General features: G+C 43.5%; 1 protein-coding gene across 5 annotated transcripts in view; it reads right to left on the reverse strand.

Moving 5' to 3' along the window:
• Positions 1 to 351: 351 nt before the first annotated feature.
• The window catches only part of CAPN8 (calpain 8), a 44,801-nt gene continuing 22,974 nt past the window's right edge, over positions 352 to 22,178 (reverse strand). For 2 of the 5 annotated variants that reach the window (XM_061350448.1, XM_061350450.1), the window contains 8 exons: positions 21,857 to 21,922; positions 20,885 to 20,942; positions 20,255 to 20,319; positions 19,013 to 19,081; positions 17,635 to 17,713; positions 16,608 to 16,724; positions 15,943 to 16,001; positions 356 to 773 (listed from right to left, as the gene is read on the reverse strand). In XM_061350448.1, the coding sequence (XP_061206432.1) occupies positions 654 to 773; positions 15,943 to 16,001; positions 16,608 to 16,724; positions 17,635 to 17,713; positions 19,013 to 19,081; positions 20,255 to 20,319; positions 20,885 to 20,942; positions 21,857 to 21,922 (633 nt within the window). In that variant the 3' untranslated portion in view covers positions 356 to 653. Of the gene's footprint in view, positions 774 to 14,939; positions 15,052 to 15,942; positions 16,002 to 16,607; positions 16,725 to 17,634; positions 17,714 to 19,012; positions 19,082 to 20,254; positions 20,320 to 20,884; positions 20,943 to 21,856; positions 21,923 to 22,178 lie in introns of those variants that run through there. The other 3 variants (XM_061350451.1, XM_061350452.1, XM_061350453.1) reach the window with 3 other exon arrangements.

A 22,178-nucleotide genomic window follows, 5' to 3' on the forward strand; every position in this document is an offset into this window, starting at 1 on the left:
TCATTTACTACTGGTGGTGAACAATATTAAGCAGAATCTGATTTCAGCAGTTGAGACACAGTGTGAAGTACTGACACTTTCTTCAGACACCTTCTGATTTTTTATTCCCAACTTCTCAGATTTCATGAAAATTATCCATCTGAACTTTATCTCGTGGTCCTCAGGTCACAAACACAAAATGTTTATCACACAAGTGGGAAAAAAAGCCCCAAACCAACCCAAAATAAAAACAGACTAAAAACTGAATATAAGGACATGAAATGTCAGCCTTTGGGCACTGCAAAGGCATAGAAAGGAATTCAAATCAGCAATAGAAAAGATCCTGTTCATCCTTCAAAACATAACCATTTTTCATATTGACATTCAACCGCTTATAAGAAACAATACTAGAATCCTAAGGTTTAGTCTAGTGATTCTCCTTGCTACTCCCTCACCCTGAACTTCTGCGTTCCTAGTGCCTTGTCCATTTTCACGCCCCATAGGATGATGTGTCCTTCTAAGAAGGACCTTGACTGACATGTCTCTTATCCTCTGGCTCCCTGCCATAGGGTGCAGAGCTGAAGAACCAAGCCAGGGGCCAGTGTTGCCCACACAGTAATGAGAGGACACTCAGGCTCACTGCTTGTTCCTTCCACCCAGCCACACACCAGGGATCACCCAAAGCCTGTGCCTGGGCACAGGGTTGCATCAAAGTAGCTGGGATGTGAGTTGGGAATGGGTTCAAGCTTGGGATCAGTCCTGTGCCAACAGTTTGGTTCTGCACTGAAGCGTCTCTGTAAGACAATCCCAGTGGGTAAGCACAGGTGGATGTCACTGGCAGCAGAGCTGTATTGCGCACAAAGTTAGGGGCATCCCTTTCTAGCTGAAAATAAAGGATACAGCCACCTGGAATGTCAGGGGCAATGCTTCATTCTAATTTACTTTTTAGGTATTGATTCCTCTGGCATTTTACCTATTTATTTTTCTGGGAAAAGATATGAATATTATTCAAATTATTCAAATTTGGTTATTACAAGGTTTATGTTATTATTTTAAATGGCACCTACTAATTTTAGTATGTTTCAATTGAGGGTTTTTTTTTAAACAGATTCCCAACATTCTTTACATGTGCTCAGAAATTAACTCTAATTTAAAGGTCAGTGTCAACAAAATCAATGCCTAGTAGCCTTTTCAATCTGTCCATGTCTCCTTAGAGACAAGAAATATTTCATTCAGGATAGAAATGGAGATCATACATTCCACATGTAAAAAAACAAAACATAGAAATAATTAGAACTTCAACAACCAGAAAGAGACCATTTCAGCAAGGATAAATCAGACTGAGTCACTTAGAAGTCTCTCTGGGAAAGAACATACATGCAACACCTGTCCATCATTCACATATCTAGCTCATGCTTAACAAGTTTCTTAAACAGGTTTCTCAGCAGAGGCCCTTTAAAAACGGGGTGGACATTTCTGTAAGGGTCTTTCACTTTGATTCTCCTCTGATACAGCTTGTTCTGGACTCCAGAGCATCCTGTATCCCCCAGTGCCACTATGCACCACCCTGGCACACAGAGCCTGAGGGGGAGCTGAAGTTTTCCTCTGCTTGTGAGCCTGTGGGAAGAAAACTTCCATAAAAGCTCTGCTTTTCTGTGCAGTCCCTGCCAAAAGGAGCTGTCATGTTATCATTTCAATAGTCCTGCCATGCACAAGTACTCACTGCATCTCTGCAGTTAAACAGTTCTAGCTTTGAGACTGCTTTTGAAAACAAGTGATGCTAACTCCTTCATCTGAGTATGAGCTAGTGATACCCCCTTGACTCCTCTCCATGTAGTGAGTCATGAAATGAATCATACTTATTATTTTTGGAGTGTCGTGGTTTAAACCCAGCTGGCAACTAAGTACCACGCAGCTGCTCACCCACTCCCGGGTGATGGGCAGGAGAACTGAAAGAATGCAAAACCCATGGGTTGAGATAAGAACAGTTTAATAACTAAAAATAAAATACAATAGTAATACTACTACTAATAATAATAAGGGAAATAACAAGAGGAGAGAATATAAAACTAAAAAGTGGAAAGGAAAAAGACAATAAAGAGTAGTGATGCACAATACAGTTGCTCAGCACCCACTGACTGATACCCAGTCTGACCTGAGCAGTGGTTGGTCCTTTCTGGGTAACTCCCCCAGTTTCTATGATGGGCATGACATGCTGTGAATGGAATACCCCTTTGGCTAGTGCAGATCAGGTGTCCTGCCTCTGCTCTCTCCTGGCAGAGAATGAGACTGAAAAGTCCTTAATCAGGATAAGGGCTAATGAGCAACAACTAAAACATGGGTGTGTTATCAGCATTGTTCTCCGAATGAAGCCAAAACACAGCACTGTACCAGCTACTAGGAAGAACATTAACTATCCCAGCTGAAACCAGGACATAGAGCTATCCACACGCACTGGCATATGTGAGTATGTTCAACAAGGATGTTTTGATGGTTAAAGCACACCCTTAATCTGAACTGGAAAGAATGAACTGTTTTATTAGCTGATCCGACCTTTACTTGTATTAGAGTCAAACTTGTGACTTCAGTGATAACTCATGTTTTATTGCCTTTTATTTCTGTTAACTCCTATAAACCCTGAAAAGTGTGGTCCAGATTTTATTTCCCTTCTATATCACCAGGGGAATCATGTACTGAGTTCCCAAACATGTATACTTTGCAAATTCACTTAAAGAAAAGATGCCATTCAGGATCCAGGCTGAAAAAAGTATCAGGCCTATTTTGCTTGGTGGAACCCCATATTCATCATGATGGTCTGGGATATTTGCCCAGGTTGATGGATGTCACTGGGAAAGTTAACAATTATTTTTGCTTGGAAACTAAGTATATAATTTTGTATGGGTGTCATGGGTGACAGATGACACAGGGCTCTGCCAGCCTGCATGCAGAGGAACTTTTCATTTTTAAAAGATAGGCATGGTTTTGCATTTCCAATATAGCAGATCTCACACAGAAAGAGATCCCAACATGATGATTGAATCATGATGCTAGTGCTGAGACACAGGCTGAGCAGCAGTTTATGTTTGGTTCATGCAGATGGAAGAGACAACCTCTTGAAGTAAATAGTAAATATTTGCTACTTAATATTTATATTTACTATTTCCATAGTAAAAATGGAGACCTCAAGAGAGATGAAATTACTTTCTCAAAATCACACAAGTCATTTGTGACACAATTGAGAGTCCAACACAAATCTCCCAAGTCCCAATCTAATAGCAACTGCATAACCATCATTTGCTTCCACAGCCTGCCATTCCTCCATTTATGCTCTTAGAAAGCACAATGATGGGGAAGCCACTGGCAGTGCAGTCTGAAAAGCATTGCAGAAGGCAAGCGGTAAGACACATCCTGAGACTCAGGCAGCCCTTGCTGCTGTTCAATGCTGGTTCTAATCAGGCTGTGCTGAAAGGCAATTTTGGGATTTCGTTGCTTGTGCAGTGCTCATGGATGCAGCACTACTACATGTCTTATCCAATTTGAAAGAAGATTTGTCTTGCAGATCTTGGTCTGCAGTGGACAACAGGCAAAAACTCAGGCTAAAGCCATGTGTTGCTGTGGTTGTGTTGAAAGGGCTAGATGAAAAGGAAGCATTACAGCTTATGTATCATCATCAGTAAGAAGCATGTTTGCAGACAGAAATATTTGTCCCTTTGGGTATCCAGATGCTTCCCCTTTAGGGACTGATCTCTATCAGGACAGCTATTTAAAATTTGAGTGGGTTTTCATTCGATCCCACAGGTAATTTTCTAGAGCTGTTAGAAAACAGCAATTATGAAGGGATGTTTTCAGGTGATCCGGGGACTATAGTCACCATTATTACCTGGCAATCAGATCCATGGGTGTCCCCATGCTGCACTTCCTGAGGGAGCCTTAGGAACCGAGAGAGGGTTTTCACAATTGGCACAGATTGCAATAATGTGAAGTATTTTTAATTCAGGTCTTAGTGCCCTCAAGCCCACACATTGCAAGTTGTTTTTATAGAAAAAGACAATTAGACTTTAATAAGTTGTCCTCTGTTTCAGAGTAATTGTTACCGGTCAAACACATTTCAGTCAATTCAATAAGTGGCCAGAATTATGCTTTGCACATACCTTTCACAGTCTCCGTTGACTCATAAATCTATAAATAAAGAGTAAACATAGAACTTACCACTCAGATGCCCTGATTTAGGATGCAGTTAAAGCAGCAAAGGAAGGAGGAAAAAAAGTGAAACCTTTCTGAGAGGGCATTAAGTTCCTTCTACTCTGTGACGTGTCAACTCCTTCGCTGGTCAGTGAAGCAGAAGCTACATTAGGCCCTTGGCAATGCAGAGGGGTGAAGTACAAAGCACTAGTGGTAACTGCACAGCAAATCAATACAGATCTATTTGATATGATGTGAAGCAAACACTGGCCCATCCAGTGGACCATCCCGTCTCGAGGTGTCCAAGATCAAGTGTTTCAGAGCAGCCACACAGATGGAGAGGTATTTTAAACTCCACAGCAGGTTTGCTGTCAATTTCTAACTTTAGAGGTCATGATTTTCCAAAAGATGTGTTAGCAACAATTATTAAAACACTGATCACCCTTTTTATCCATGCAGATGTCTAATCCCTTCTCTCATCTCGACAAATACCATAGACCAACAATATCCACTGTCACTAAGCTCACATTTTACTTAGCTTTTTGTACCATATACTTCCTTTGATCAGGTTTAAATGTATTACTTTGATATTACATTAGACATGTTCTTCTCAGGGAGTGAAGCAGATGGCTTTTTGGGACAGCTCCTGGTAAACCCATTGGCTAAGTGATTTTATAAAATTTGGAAACAAATGAGAAAAAGAGATTAAAATTGACCTAGCATTATTATGAAATTTTTGGCTGTTTTCAGCAAAATATGGGGATAGGGCAAAAATGATCCAGACCCCAGCTACTTCCCACTGATGGTGAAAACCTGGAGGCACCAACAGTGTGCTAAAGCACACCGGTGCCACTGAAAAATGTGGAATACAGCTGAGGTATTTAACCTCAGTCACCTGTGTAGCCGAGTGAAACAATACTGCACTACTGCCTGTCAGATGTATTTGGCTGCACTGGCATGTGTCTACCTTCAAAACTAGACTCCTCACACAGGGGTTTTGGTTTGGGCTTTTTGCTGCTTGACCTTAATTACTCTTGCGTGGCTTTATTACATACCCACCTGCAACACCGTGTATGCCAGTTCTAGTGATGGGATAAATGGAGGTATCTGGGGGTATGGATTCCTCATTTCTGTCAGCATCATGTGAAAAATGGCTAATTTGAGGGCTGATTGCGTTCCTTGTTTCAGCAGTATGCCATCTGTTGGTAAGGACTTAGTTACTCCCCAAATTAGATGGCACTCAAGAACACATAGTCTAGCTCCTGGGTATTGTAGAACTGATCAAATTGTGGATGTGCATTGCAGTTGGCTTCCTCTGGCTGTTGTATATAGGAGCTCTTAACAAACTCTTACATCAAGCAGTAAGTGTCTCCACAGTAGTCCCATTGATTTCAATGGCACTACTCAGTAACTCAGTGTGAATAAGGGTATCCATCTGGTCCTTGGAGATGTAGCTGCATCAGTTGAAGGATCTGTCAAGCATTCCCCAAGCAGTCTGTGTTCATAGACATAAGGGCTAGCACAAAATGAGGCTGGGGAGTATGCTGATAAAGCGACAGCCGGAATAATCTGAGCAATAGATAAAGACCCTGTTACAATCCAAGAGCGGTTCCCCAGTGTAATTAGGAAGTGCACTGTTATGCAATTAAGAAAATTAATTAGATGTAAACGTTTAGGGAGTGCAGGTTGAAGACGTGTTGCAGCACAGTCTCGTCTAGCTCTGTGGTACTTTTAAGATCTGATGGTGGTATAATTAGTTTTGCAGTGTCACTGAATGAGCAGTGTTCCCAGACTTCTCTATTGACCACACCAGTGGCATGGAGCATCATCTACTACATACACCAGAATACTTCAGCCTACCAAAATCAAGATCAAAACATGCCGTTCACTTTTTGCTCAGTGCAGTGAACCTCTTCGGTCCACCCAGGTTCATTCATCTACTAGCTAAGTTTTGATTTAGCTGTCTTCATCCGTCCATGAAACCATCTTGAATTTAGGGATGGAAATATTTCCTCCCCAGGTATTCTCAAGCCAATTACCATTATGTTGCTAGCTACTTTTAAATTAAATGAAGGAAATCTGGCCAACAGTATTTTACATCACTTTTATTTGAGGAAGCCCAAACTGGAAATGTTCATTCAGAGGAAACCAAAGTTGAAACAAACAAGATCATATTCCTGGTATTTGAGGAAATTTCATCTGTCCTATGTGTAGGAATTCAGAGAAGCAATATCCTGATTTGACAAATACCATGATTTTTCAAGACATTTTCATGAATATGCTGTTTCCAAAATGCACCTTGTCTTAAAAGAAATAGTACATCCCTATTGACAATAGGACATCACCATTACATAGCTCCATTATGCCACAGAATGATCACCGGCACTCAAGTACTGAAGAGAGGTATCCTTTGAACTAGAATAATATAGGAAGTGCTGTGGACAGAGATGGATTCTTGTGAGTATAGGCAAAAGTAAGCCTGTTTGGCACCAAGACCCCCTGGGATGCAGGAGTTGTAGACCTTTGTCATCTGTGTTGAGCTCCCACCCATGAGCAGCACTTCTGGGGGTCAGACCTCAGGCTACATTGCTCCATGGAGATCTTCCCTGTGGAGTGCTTTGTCTCACCCAGGACTTCTGTATTCTTGGCATGTAAATATTTGAATGTATTTTGTATAGTGGCATAACTTCCAGAGGAACAACGGAGAGGCAGCTCCCCTCCGATATCATCCCTGGGCTAGATGGTAGTGCCTCTCTGAGGGACAAGGAGATGCTGGCTTGCATCATTTAACAAGAAGCAGGAGCTTGAAGCAGAGCTTCTCACAACCATCCTTGTTAAGTGCTTAAGCCATTACATCATCATGTATGGGAGGAGAGTGAAGTGGCAAGAAACAGCTTCACCATAGACATACTTCAGGTGAAAGCAGTGTTATGGTTGTGTTTCAAAAAGAACTGGATCCTCCTGAGATGCTTCAGGCACCCTCCTGAGATGCTTTAGGCATCCTCAGAGACACATCTTGGACTGAGTCTCTCAGAGGAACTTGGAACCTGGATAGCCTTGAGTCTGAGCTGGATGTCAAAACCATAAAACTGTCAAACCTTAACTATTTGTGCATGTTTAGAGAAGCAGCTTCCAGGACCTCACCAACTCCAGTACAAAACCTGGAGCACCTCTGAGTGGAGGTATCTCCACAGGCAGGCAGGAAGAGAACACAGGCAAGTCTGAGCAGTGCAGCTTTGGAGTTAGGGACTGTATGCATGTGGGGGCAATTTAAGTGAATGCTCCAGGTATATCCTAGAAGTCACTAACAAAGAGAACTAACAAAGAGAACTAGAAGAGAACCTCATCTCCTAATTCAGAAGGCTGCACTTAATCTTTCTACTAACTTCACAGAACACACAGGACATCCCTGCTGTGACCCACATAATTTTTAAAGTAATTATTTTTTCTTGCTGCTCATTGAGGGTAGCACCATACAATGCAAGGCATGAACTGTGAAATTAATTTTATTTCCTCTCTCCATAAAGCTTGTTCATTGTTAGTGCTCTAGTCAGCCTGGACATTAAATTTGGTTAGATTATTCCTCATACAAGCTTTCATGTCCCAGACGAGCATGGCTGAGATTCAGACATTATCAGCACGTATAAAAGCAAACACACACACACAAAGAATCCCGGCGCAAAACCGAGAGGAGTTCAAATTAAATTAACATGTGGAAGGCTGGAATCAACCTTGTTTTTATTAAGCTCACAACTGCTGCTTCAGATAGCTCCCTCTCCCAGAGTTGTGGCTAAAGCTGCTCTACAAACGAGAGGTCAGGTCAGTACTTTGTAATTTTCTTATTTTTCCTTTCATCTCCTTTCTTCTATCTAATGAATTCCATGCTGATTCTTTCTGAAACTGAAAATATTTTTCTACTTTTCTGCATCCACAGTTACCATCTCCCAGGTAAGGCTTCCCCAGCAGAAGATAAGGGGCTGTAGGGATGCTGGGGATGGACTATTCCCTAGGGACTGTAGTGATAGGACAAGGCGTAACGGGTTCAAACTTAAACAGGGGAAGTTTAGATTGGATATAAGGAAGAAGTTCTTTACTGTAAGGGTGGTGAGGCACTGGAATGGGTTGCTCAAGGAAGTTGTGAAAGCTCCATCCCTGGCAGTGTTCAAGTCCAGGTTGGACAGAGCCTTGGGTGACATGGTTTAATGGGAGGTGTCCTTGCCCATGGCAGGGGGATTGGAACTTGATGATCTTAAGGTCCTTTCCAACCCTAACTATTCTATGGTCCTATGACTGTATAAGATGCCACCCAAGGCAGAGGGGAGCGTCCTTCATACAACACAGTCTGCACATCAGAACAACTCTGGGAATGCCACTGCCCTCCAGCACAGAGACCCTGTGGGTTGCCCTGCTGCTTGCCACAATGCCAGCCACTGTCAGTAAACAACCCTGTGTTTGACAAGCACCACATTTCCTGAGCTCCAACTCCATGCAAATTGATGAGCAAACATGAAGAGCTTTTAGCATGTAGCAAAACACAATTTGCCATGAACTGTGTTGGTCACAAAGTCCCTTTATATTCTCAAGAGGTCATACCTGCTTCAGCATGTGTGCTGCGTAAATTTACACAGCAGTCTAAGAGTGTGATTACAGCTTGGGAAAACGTAAACAGTTTTACAGACAAATACAGTTTTAAGCTCACTAGCTTAGTGACTGTGCTGGCTATCTTACTGATATCAATGGTCAATGAGAAAATGAACATGAGCCAGCGGTGTGCGCTTGCAGCCCAGAAAGCCAACTGTATCCTGGGCTGCATCAAAAGGAGCGTGACCAACAGGTCGAAGGAGGTGATCCTGCCCCTTTATTCTGCTCTCGTGAGACCTCACTTGGAGTATTGTGTGCTGTTCTGGTGTCCTCAACATAAAAAGGACATGGAACTGTTGGAACAAGTCCAGAGGAGGCCACGAGGATGATCAGGGGGGCTGGAGCACCTCCCATATGAAGATGGGCTGAGAAAGTTGGGGCTGTACAGCCTGGAGAAGAGAAGCTGCATGGAGACCTCATAGCAGCCTTCCAGTATCAGAAGGGGGGGCTATAGGGATAGCTGGGGATGGACTCTTCATTAGGGACTGTAGTGATAGGACAAGGGGTAATGGGTTAAAACTTAAACAGGGGAAGTTTAGATTGGATATAAGGAACTTCCTTACTGTAAAGGTGATGAGGCACTGGAATGGGTTGCCCAGGGAAGTTGTGAATGCTCCATCCCTGGCAGTGTTCAAGGCCGGTTTGGACAGAGCCTTGGGTGACATGGTTTAGAGCGAGGTGTCCCTGCCCATGGCAGGGGGGTTGGAACTTGATGATCTTGAGGTCCTTTCCAAACCTAACTATTCTATGATTCTATGAATTACCAAATAAACCTCTTTAAATAAAAGGAAATATTTTCTTTCTAGATCAAGCCTACATGGATGACAATAAAGAGAGATGACATTAAAGTCCAGGTATTCAGAGAGTTGTGCCTAAAAACTGGCCTAGGAGTGCTGGCTAAATAGGCAGTTAAGGTGTGCAGAGAAAATAAGACACAGAAATGAAAAAACTCTGGAAATACCAAATCTTGTGCTGTCTGTGGCTAAGCTGTGGCAAAAGGATTCCATTCATTATTACACAGCACTGGTGATTTTATAATTAAAGCAATGTCGCACTGCCCTGGTCTACTCTTTTTCCTTTAAAAGCTTCAGCGGACAAAGAAGTAGCCTGGCTTCCTTCAGAGGTGTGAAAAAGAATAAGAGCTATGGGTACCCAGTAATGAATCGGTTTCTTTGCTTTTGAAACAAAAGCTGCAGCTCCAGCTGGGAGATCTGCACTGTCCCTTGCAGTGTTCAAGGCCAGGTTGGATGGGGCTTTGAGCAGCCTGGCCTAATGAAAGGTGTCCCTGCCCATAGCAGGGGGTTGGAATGAGATGAGCTTTAAGATCCCCTCCAACCCAAAGTATTCTATTATTCAATGATTCTTTTGTGTCTAAATACAGGCCTTCAATGGCAAAGAGGTCGGTTGTTTATTTTGTCCTCACAGTCTGTGATGCCACTGCCAGCACAGTGTCATTTGTTGTGGGAAGATCAGTGATGTCCCCATGGAGCTACAGGGCTGTGTAAAGACACAGATAAAACACCCACTTAGATTAAAATGTGTTTAATGTACTCATGTGTTTACAATGCAGTGGAAACACATCTTTGGAAAGACTTGTGGTGCTTTCTACACGGATAGCCTAGCAGTTTTCTTGGGGACTCTGTGCCCCACAAACCTGTGCTATGACAGCTGCTTCAAAGTGGTACATGAGCTCAGCACTGCACCTAGGTGATGTTCCCCTCGACAGTGATTGTAGCTATTCCTGCCGCTCCACCTCAGCAATTGATAGTGACGTACCAGGTCTGGAGCACCTGTATAGACCCTGTTACCTGGGTTTGGCTTGTATCTTGGCTAGCAGGAAGCAAACAACTTAGAAGGATAACGGAAATTCCCCTTCAAAATTAGCTTGTGTCTTTTTTACATATAACAGAGGAACACTAAAACATTTTACCACATCAGCTGAGAAGAAGCATACAGCACAGATAAAAATGTGACCATCTGCACAGTTAAGAGAATAAGAGAGAGAATATAAAAAAAAATGTGGGAATTTAGGGGAGTCTGAAATGCTTTAAGATACTGGAAGAAGTCCTGGACCATTATCTGCTGTATAAGACTTAGGTGAAGCTACTCCATTTAAACCAGCCTAGGCAAACCTAAACTGGTGAGGCATCTACCTTGGAGCAGATCAGCCAGCTTGAACTTAAGACATTACTGGTTTGAGGGTGAAGACGGTTGAATTAATAAGATGTGAGTTCGGAAAAGTACATTACTCACCCCTCGAGCCAACAATGTAGTTTTTATGGTTTAGAGGTGAGCAAATGGACAAAACCAGCAATATTTTACAGAGTTTTCCAAACAAGAGAAGAGGATTTGTTTTTCTAAGTCAGACCTGTGTATTATGAAGAGAGTGCACATGCTTTCATCCTTGCTAGCAGCAGGAGTCAAAGAAGAACTTGTTTTCCCCAGTTCCTGACATTGTTCAAATCCTGCACGGATGAAAAGCTGATTCATTCATCTTCTGCCTGGCTGTTATCCCAGCATTTGTTCAGATGCTTCTTTAGTCCATCTCCCAGATCCATTCCTACCGATTATTTTCTGCTTCACGCCCTTTCCCTTCCAACACAACCCTCCCCAAGAACCACACCAGCCCTCCCATCTGCACCGGCAGATGAAGCTGAGCTGATGGGGGCCTACACTTCAGGTGGGAACTGCATCAAAGATCTCAAAGACAGAGGAAGGAGCTAATGAGGGGCCAACAGTAACAAGTGAAGTAATTTGCTCTATTAAAGAAAGAGAGGATTTTATGCTGTATGTGCCAGTTATACAGAGAGAGACAGACACCATGGCAACAAGCTTGTCAGGCAGTAGCAGGGCACTACTTTAAGATTAACTATCGCTGGGGACATCATTAGTGGTGGAGAAACTTCAAAAGCTTTGGAATTTGAGTTCCTTTCACATCCAGAATCTCACATGTTTTTATGGACTTTATTTGAATCTCCAGTCGATAAGCTTAGGCTGGGATAACAGTGACAGCAGGCTGGAATTTTCGATGCTTCCTGAACAACATGAAAAGGAAAAACATGCTCACAGTATCTCAGTTCTTCCAGGCCTGCCAGGTTGTCTGAACTGTATGGAAATGAAGGACTAAAATGTAACATGGAGTCAGGTGAAACAGGGCTTTCTGAAGTGAAGAACAAAAAGGAGTTTGGAAAGGACTGCTCCTTCTGTGCTTACTTGTAAGCCATGGAACTGATCATTAGCCTGTAGTGATGGAAAGGAGAGATGCCTCTGTAAATCTCCCATTCTGGGAGGATGAGCAGGTGACAGATAACTGCATGTATGAGGTTGATTCTTTTTATCCTGCTAGCTCGTAGGCAGAATTCCAAATCCCCATAGTTGTCTTGCACCTCATGCAGACATTTACTCTAGTGCAAAACTGGTGTCAGATGCTCATGTGGCAGGGTTTATACCCACAGAAAGTTCCTCTATAGGCAACCACAAGACAATTAGTGTACAAGGAATCTGAAACTCTCAACACGGTCTAATGTGAATTACATCTTACAGGAGCAATGAACAGTTCAAGTTCTCAGTTCACAAGGCTGCAGCACAAATGAAGACATTTCTATGGGAAATTGGAGAGAGAAAGGGAAGAACTGAAGAGCCATTGCAGAGTTTCCATGGGGATCTCTTTTGCCCCACTTTTCTACATAAAGTGCTGAGAATGCCATGCAGCACAGTTTTCATAGTGACAGGGAATGTATCATAAATTCATGAACCTTTGTGACTTGCCTGCCTTATAATTCCCCATAACTGCGGTACTCCAATCTAACAGGAGCTGTGGTGTTTCACTGCTCCAAAAACGAAGCATGGCCAGCATGCAGGGTGTAGGAATGCAGAGAGTCCAAATACCAAGCCCTGGCTCAGCCTATCGTGCCCCACTGCTTCCACAGGAGCTGCTACAGGCATTTTAACCAAAAGGCATTTTAGCCCCATCAGGACTAACTGAGATGCACAGACATTTGCTCAGCTTGCATCACAAGGAAGGAAAATAAGGTGGATCTTAATCATCTTTTGCAGATGCATCATGTGAGAAGTGCATTCAGTCCCATGGAAAGGCTTATTTTTGAGCAGTTGTTCTCTGAGACCTGATAGCCAAGTGCTGTGTTCAAAGAACAAATGAAAGAGGAGGTGGCTTCTCCGGAGTTGCCTGCTTCCCAAAGATAAAGGAAGATGGAGTGCAGCACTCTGCCCATCCTGTATAGGAGGGTGAAAGTCACTGCAATAACTATAGGAATTACTGTGGTAGGGCACCTTGCTTGATATAAAGGGAGAAGAACTGGAAGCATGCAATGGATTTCTGCTTACATTTGAGCCTTCCCAGTCCTGTGAAGAAAGGCCTCTCTGTGATCATAATTGGAATGAACTCATGAATAGCGCGTGTGAGCAGAAAGCAAATCTGAAACTGCAAGCAGTCAGCTCACCCTGCTGCATGGTTAGCAGGGAGGCATGTTGCACACTCAAGATAACAGTGCAGGGAAGGACATGTTCATCTTACTGAACAGGCAGAGGACCCACTAGAAAATAACCAAGGTTTGGAGACTTCCTCTTGCCCCATGTAGCTCTGTCTTCCAGGCAGGTGGAGGTATGTAGATGTCTATTGTTGGTCAGCAGGCAAATATCCACCATGAGAAACTGGTGTCAACATCAGACAGCTGCATGCATGTTATGACTAGGGATACATGCAGGGGAAAGCCTATGATTCCCCCACTGGCTGTTTTTATACTGCAATCTGAAGTATTTATTTCTCTATTACTAGTAGACCTCCAAATGAGAGTAGCAAATACTGTCCATCAGAGAGGCAGTGCCACACACCAAAGCAGGTCATACACCTCTTTTAGTCACAGAGCTGTAGCCAGCACCAAGAAGAACTGCTGGGAGATGTCAAGCAGAGGCTTGAGGTTTGTCATGAGGCTTTCTGTGATCAGAGATGGGAACCAAACAACAGCTTTGTTGCTGCTTAAAGAAAGAGCTGAGGAACAAGCAGTCATGGGGAAAGGCCCCTCTCAAACACAGCACTAAAGAGAGAGAGGGATGAAGGATGGGCTCCACATCTGCCTTGGGGACACAGATGTTTGCCTGCATTCCTTCTGCTCCCAAGAGAAATGTCAAACCCATGTTGTCTTGTGAGATCATTACTGCAAATTACAGAACTATTTTCTGATTGCTGGAGGACTGATAGATTATCTTGCCTGCATTGCTACGCTCTTACACTGCAATACTGTGAAATTAAATGCAGGGAGATTTTTTAAGGGTCAAAGGTTTTCCATGGTCTTAGGAAGGCATAGCACTGTTAGCCAGTGACTGTTAGCTGCAGTTTCTTCTTTAAATCACGATCCACATTAGCATGTCCCTCACAGCCTTAAGCTCCATACTCATTTTATGTTTCTCCCCTCACACTTTCATTCATGAGCTTCTGAGCTCCAGTCACTCACCTCCTAAAACTCCCAAACCTATCTTTGGGTGCTGAAATCCACATATGGACAAGCATTCATAGCAAAAGATCACAGCTGAAATAATGGCAGCAACTTGCCTATGGCCTTCCATCCTCTCTCCTCTCCCTGGAAGACTGAGCCAAGACATGCAGAGGAGTTCCATCATGTTTGCCTAATTCCCCATCCATCCTCAAGGCTGTGCCTGTGCCTGACTTCCCTGTGCTCTCTGCAGTTCATTGCTTGCCTGTGAGTCCCTCACCTCCAGCTTCTGTGGGCACTTGGCGTTGCCAAAGTGCACAGTTGGCTGGGAAGGGAGGTAGCCAGAGCAGCTACACAGATTTTACCCATGCTCTGAGCACGAGTTTCTCTCTGTGAAACATGCTGGGTGTTTCAGGCAGTGGAGATCCAGGATTCTGAACACTGCTGAACTTCGAAGCACAGTTGGAAGTCAAACCAAAGCCACTTGAGCCTACCTATGGTAAGTCAAATTTTGTGACATTTCAGCATGACACACAAATACTGTTTGGGCAGGAAAAGTAAAGCAGGTTGGGCTCGGGTTTGTTTTATTTGTTTATCTCTTTTCATTCAAGAATGCATTTATTTAATAACTGATGGAAGATCACTTCTTGTGGGTTTAAAATAACTTCCCAGTAATAAAAAGTAGTTTCTGTTTTTCATAACAAGGGGAAGCCAAATGAGTGGTTCCGTGTTCAGAAGAGCCTCAGAGGTCTCTGCTGAATTCATTGACTGCAGTTCAAACCAGTGTGCAGCACAGCCACTGAAGGAGAAACAGAACAAGGAGTCAGACCATCTGGAAGGTCCACACAATGCCACTGGCACACTCTGCCACAGCTCTGGGAGAACAAGCTGGGAAAGGCTGGAGCTGAGTTGTAATCTGTAATACACGTAAGATCCATCTGCTCTGGAACTTAGGGGAAATGCATTGCCAGGATCAGCCCCAGACATTGCAAGTGGTGTCTCTTCCAAGGGAAGAGCAGTTCTCCAGGGCAAACTGCATGGCCTTTGAAAAATTCCAGGGTTGGAATATGCCATGTACAAGTTTGGTTCAGTTTAAACTACCTGTGACTGAAGGTCACAGGCCTTCCTATCCATCCTCCTCCCTTTGAGCCAGTCTTCAGCTGAGAGGACTAATTGGATGGACCTCTTGGGGCCCCTTCCAGCTGTTTCCTCAGATATATTTGTATTCTGCAAAGGCAAGACTCAAGCTGATTGCTTTTATTACAGCTTCAGCTGGAGAAATGTGCATTAAAAACAATGTGGGCAAAAGAAGACCTGACACCTTTAAAGGTCTCTTCTAATTCTGGCAGGTACATTCTCTGCCAAAAACGAACAGTTCCCTGCTGTGTGTTTTCTGAAGAACCGGCCACTTCCCTCTAAAAGTAGATCATGAAACACACTGTGTAAGCATCTCCTCAAGCAACCTCAGGCGTTTTAAAGGTATCTTTACTTTTTTGCTCATGTAAGGTAAATGTTCATTCTACTGATTCAGGCAGGCCTTCTGAGCTGAAGATCCTGTTCACATAAACAAACTTTCCCTCTGAATCACTATTGAGTTTACCACTTATAATAGTGATTTTAAATAAAAGTATTTTAGTGTGGTCCATTGCTGTAGCTTACCCAGATGGTATTTCAATCTAACCAGCCTTACCTCAGCCAGAGACAGTTGTATGACTCCACTCTTTTTTCTGTCCAGGAGATAAAACACTTCTGAAAAGCAGAAGAAGGAGAAAAAAAATAGGATATAAACTACAGAATTTGGCATGTGGAGAAATACTGACAAAATGTAGAGATCTGGCTTTTTGCCATGATCGACTAGAAATCTAGACTGGTTCTGTAAGATAAAACTACAGCTGTTTTTCTTTCCTCTTACAAGTAATTTCTAAGCCACTTCATGTGGTGGAATAGATCTACAGCCCCAGACTAGGAGTTGGCAGCAGGACAGCTACAAAATCTGATGCAGTAGCATCTGCTATGATCTGGGGACAAACCTGCAAATCAGGTCTGTGTAAGGACTATAAATGACAAAAGGTACCATTTATTGGAGCTGGGGCAACCTGGGGACCAGAACACTGACCAAGAAGTGCAGACGACTGTAAAGAACATCACGGTAGGTTATGAAAACATGTCCCTCCACTCTCCATGGTCATTCAGACAGACTCTTTTTCTCTTCTGCTTGCCCTGACAGACACAGTTTTGCTGGCACACTCAAATTGCCATGAAATCTGCTACATTCCCAGTTAAAGGACACCAAATACTTAATGAAACCCCAAAGTTGACAGGAATTCCCCATGGCTGGTGAATGGAGGCACTTACTGAACAGGGTCTCCAAGCGGATCATACAGGCCACGAAGCCATCAAAGTCAATGGACAGCTTGCTGCAGGCGTAGCGGGTGACAATGCTATGTTGCAAATGATCGTTGAGCATGAAACCTGAAGGCATAGGAAGCACATGCATCACTGACACAGCAGGTTAATCTGCTGTCTTGGATGTGACTGATCCATGGGCTGCTGCAGCTGCAGGCAGACCTGGGTGAAGGACAGGACTACTCCTCCTCAAATCGTTGTTGAACTCCATCACCTACCTCTGCTGTGGGTCCTTTCCAAAGTCCATTGTGCTGGGTGAAGAGAGGCATAAAGTTCTCCCACAGCATTTTTTCAGGCTGCATATTTCACATTGTTTCAGGGCATAAGCAGTCCTATGTTCTCCAGATAAACCCCTAATTAATGAGTCTTGGCGCTGCAGCTGAATAGCAGTGATTGCAGTAGAGCCTATTGCTCACATGACACATTGGGCTCTATTCAGGCCCATATTAATGCTATTTCTGTCTCTGGATCATTCACATAAACTCCACTGAACACGAGACAGATTAAAAAAACAGTGCTCCTGTAGATGCCCCTGAGTTGGCAAACACTGATCCAAAATTGAATAGCAAACATCAGACAGGATATTGTCTCAATCAGGCTTGATCAGGCTTGCACCTTGTCTAGTGTAAAGAAAGGTGGTGTGAGGAAAAGAAGGGAAGAGAGGATTTGGACATAGCTCTGAAAGACGACGATTAGATTAGGAAATAATGAGGCCAAAAATGGAACAAGTAATAATCAGATGGATAAGCAGTGGTCACAGCTTGGACAAAAATATCAGTGGCTCATAACGCAGAACAGAGGATGGGTTTTGATGTATATAAAAGCTAAAGGACATCGCTTTATGTGACTGTCAGGAATGGAGAATGGCACTGGCAATTCTGTGATCTAGGAGATGGGAAGGAAACAGAGCCTTTAACAACCTTCACTTTCTTCCAATATTTGATGATCCAATGGTGTCCCCGAGCAGTGCACTCACCTGCCTCTCTGAGGGCATTTCGCATCTCGTGGGAGTCTATGGTGCCAGAGTAGTCACTATCCACTCTCTTATAGATTTCCTGCAGCAGAAGGGAATGAGGGAATGAGAAGACAGCTTTTCAATGTGTGCCTCCACAGCAATGCAATGGTGCAAGCAGAGTCAGGCAGGCTTTGGCTTTCATAGCTGCATAACAGCAGCAGTGAAGACACGGTAACACAAGGCTCACAAGGGGTTAGCAGCCAGAATGAAACAATCAGGGCTCCTCTAGGCTTTAACCTCGGTTTATTAGTCCATCCTGCAGCCTGTGCCCTGCCATCCTCCCTGTTCATGTAGCTAGATTAACACCAGGACAATCATACTTCTCTCTGCTGTGCCCACACCATCACTCTGCTGTGCCTCCGGATTCTGATGGCTGCGACAGGGGCTGCCCCTACCAGCCCAAGCTCCAACTTTCTGAAACACTAATGAGCCCCTGGAATGTTTCAAGTAGCTGCTGGCAAGCAAGGCAGACTGGGAAACACATTCCGAAGGGCTGGCAGCCAGCCTGCCTGCCTCCACGTTACATGGTGGCAGACAGGCCATTGAGGAAAATATCCTACCATTTGGCAAACACTGCAACAGACAGAGTCCATTTTGCTTAATATTTCAGACATGATGACAGATGCTTCCTACTGCCAGCAGGTTTATTACCCAGAATTAGATGCCACACAGACCTAAAGCTCAGACTAGAACTGGTTCTCAGGGCTTGCTCTGCTGATACCAGCCCCAGAATCCATATGGTGCTTCATGAGCCCATCATTTCTTCATGAACCTCCAGGACAGATGCTCTGTGCTGACCTGAATCAAGAACGGTAGCAGCAGGCTTGCCTGAAAGGCATGTCAAAGAAAGCAGGTCCAAATTTGACCTTCTTTTAGACTGCTTGATTCTGGGTGAACTTCTTGGATTTTAAATGCTCTACCAGAAAACTAATTCAGCACTTTAAAAATCTTAGAAATACAAAGCCAGGTTCTTGTAGGTCCTAAAAATTGTGTTTCTTGTGTTTGCTGGGGCTCAGCTGGCAACGTAATATACTGCAACAGCAGAAATATGTTCATACGAGCTTTAATACAGCAGGCAGCCAAGAGAACTGTCTTTGCCAACAGTGAGAGAGGGTTAATCTGGCTTTCCATAAGGTATTATAAATTATGGAGTACGGTGGGGCCAAGGTGAAAGAGGACCTGCTCATGCCCTTTTAAATCAGGAGTGTTTCTGAGCCATGGAACAAACTCCAGCCATGAGAAGAAAGTACATCTGCCTGTGGTGGCTTAACCCTATCTCAGTTCTGGATCTGTACTTCAGATCTGAGAAGGAAGAGGAGACAGTCAGAAATACTATTACCAAATACTTCTGAATCTTCATCCAAAGTGTCTTGAACTCTACAAGTCCCAAGGTGCCAGTCCCATTGGTCTGGGCCATGTTAAGGCATGGTTCACAAATTCAGGATTCCTCTATCCTCAGCAAAACTAACTGATAAAAGTAAATCATGCATCACGGTGTCATCTTAATGCCATTAGTTCTCATCTGGAATGCATATCCATCTCACACAGACACGCCTACAGCTTTACATTTGCTTAGCTAAAGGCATGCCAAGAATTTCTAGGCTATCTGCACTCTCAAGGAATGATATATGGGATTGCTAAATATATAAGCACGATGAGATCCACTTGCATTTTGCACAGTTAACAGCAGATTAGAATCCTTAAGGAAAAAGAGGACTGGCCTCTCAGCAAAGTGTTAGAAACCAGAGGCAGTGAACAGAGAGAGGCAATAGTAGGCTACAGAGTCTTCCCCCATGTCCTGTATGATCTTGAACATTTCCTCCTATGGAGAATTATGCACAAAGAGGGAGTTGGCCCCCATGATGCTGAGTTGCCCTGGTGGGTTTGGGAGACTGGAGCGTAGCGCAAAGGCATCACTTCTAACAGCCAGTGATCCACACGATCCACAGCCAATCCCTGCTGACCTCAACATGACCATGAGACCAACAACAGAATTGCAGCATGGTTCTTGACCCTCCCAGTACACTGGCTACCTTCCCAGCACATCAAGGGAGTACTGGGCACATGTGCTGACCTCTCCTTTTCTTTTGGCTACACAAAGCTTATTGGCTCCCATGTGTCCTACAAGCTATGCAGAATGAAGAGAGGCACAGCATGTACTTGTAGCTTTCCCCCTTTGAAGAGGCTCTCCAGCCTGTCTCTGCTGCTTTGAGCTCTGTGTTCTATAAGCAGTACCTGGCTTAGAGGTTGAGGTTGTGCTTAAAACCTGCCTCCTGCCAAGCACACTGGGTATGCATCCGAAACTGCACAGATGCATCCAGGCAGAAGGTCCCTGCTTCTTCCCCTGCTATTTTTAGGGAAAAATTCAAGCAATGAGAGGTGCAGAGCAGGTGAGAGAAGCAGCTCATGATTACGTGGTTCAGGTTTCTGCCACTCTGAGCTGATAGAGCTGCTTGACTGAATTTTATGCCTCCAACCGTGTGCCTGGACAATGGAAATGTAAACTTAGCCCATCTTGTCAGGAACTTTTGCAATGAGATCCAGAGACTTTAAAGGTGACGAACTGATGTTCAAAGGATACATCTAAAAGGCTGATCATCTCTCTGCAAGTGTTAATGTTGAATCCATCACTTTTAATATCCTTTCCTGTACAAGAAGGAAGGAAAAATCCAAGTCAGGAATACTTTTGGACAAATATTTTCCTGCAGACAACCCTGGAAATGTCAGTCATCTTAAAATCTTATAATCAAAGTAAATGCTCTGCCATTTCTTTCACTATTTTCCTTCAGCTGATTAACATGGCTTTTTTGGCAGAGGGGCAAGGGGATGATATTGGGTTTGGGGGTGGTAAGCCTCTATTTGTCCACAGAAATCATGCAGCAGCATAATAGTATCTTCCCATGGTTGTTGTCCCAAGAAGGTACAGGGAATATAGTGCCTCTGCAGGAGATCAGCTGGCTTGGAATGGGAGCACCAGATGATATTTTTTACCGCCATACCAGAGGTTCAACAAGGCAGGAGACACTGAGCTCAGACACAAAGCTTTCCAATCCCCTTAGCTGATAGAGCTGGGTTTTGTTAGCACAGATCCAATTTGTGTGCTGATGGACCCAAGAACAGACGTTCACTGACCAAAGAGCCACTTTATGCCTTGCTATTTCAGCATGTCCTTCTCAGCTCTATTCAATGGGAACTACATAACATTACTTACTTTTAGCCAAAACCTGGTTTAGGATAGTTTTAAGTTCAGTTGCAGTCACTTCACAGTCCTGAACAGAAAAGAAACACACTTGAAGTGTTAACACAAAACAGTTTTTGAAACAAGCTATATTCATTTGCTGTCGGACATCCAGAGACCATTTTCCTTCTGTATCTAAGGCAGGTAAACCTTTAATGTTTTTGTAATGTTTCGCATTGACCACCATACATCCCATGAAGGAGATCCTACACTTCCCATATTTCCTACACTTTCAAATGGAAAATAGGTGTTTTGTTAGGTGCCATGACCGGTAAATGTTAATTTTATAACAGGTTTGACTGAATTGGGTGACTGTAGTCTTTCTTGTTCGGGAGATTTGGGATTTTCCAGGCTTATAGAAACAACCAATCAAGCAATACTGAAACTGCCCTCTCAAAACTCAAAAAGGCCTTTCTAACTAAGAAGATGTTTTCCCTCTCCAATGCCAGTGGTCACCTGTTCATCAAGAGGAAATCTGACATGACAGCCACAGGATAGCGCAACAGGGCTTTGTAGATACTGTTTGTCAAATACAATAAGCAGAGAGGAAGTTCAGCCAACAGTTTCCCAATTCATGGGGCTTCTAAACAAAAAGGAAGGAATTGGCCAACGAGGCAATTGTCAGAATTATACAGTAACTCCACAGGTAATTTATTTCACCCTGGGATTGTATTTCCACAGTCCTCACTCCTATCACCCTTATTCTCAAAGTTATCCCATGCCCTGCATTACCGAGGGAACAAATCACATTGTGCACCAGTAAGAAGAACATTGTAGTAAAACTGCTCTATTGAGAAAGAACTTGAACTGAAGTTGGGACGTAATAAAAAGAGAGAAGTGCTTGATTTTCTGAAGAGCAGGCAGAAAAAGGAATCAGCGAGTCAAATATTTGCATAATTGTAACAGAGAGGTCCCAATCTTTTTCTTTCACTTTAATCCACTTACCTCTCCAGAGAGCTTTTGAAACAGAGCCTTGAACTCATCATCTGTATCTTTGTTATCAACATGAGGCTAGAGGAAAGAGATGACCGAGAGTGTGGTTTACAAGGTGGTTCTGGAAAGCAAGCTGTGAATATCGTAAAGCAGCTTTACAGGGGACTATTTACAGCAAAGGAAAATGAGCACTTGCTCTGCAGCAACAGCAAAATAGAGACACTGCTTAAATCACAGTCAGCCAGGGGCTGGCTTCATCTGGAAGTAAATACTTTCTGAGACTGATGTAGAAGTTTTCTTCTGCTACCAAGCCAGTTTTATGAAATAGCTGCAG

This window comes from Neopsephotus bourkii, unplaced genomic scaffold (genome assembly GCF_033783945.1).
Source record: "Neopsephotus bourkii isolate Nb327-2 ecotype Australia unplaced genomic scaffold, CSIRO-AGI_Nbou_v1 NB_518, whole genome shotgun sequence".
NCBI lineage: Eukaryota > Metazoa > Chordata > Aves > Psittaciformes > Psittacidae > Neopsephotus > Neopsephotus bourkii.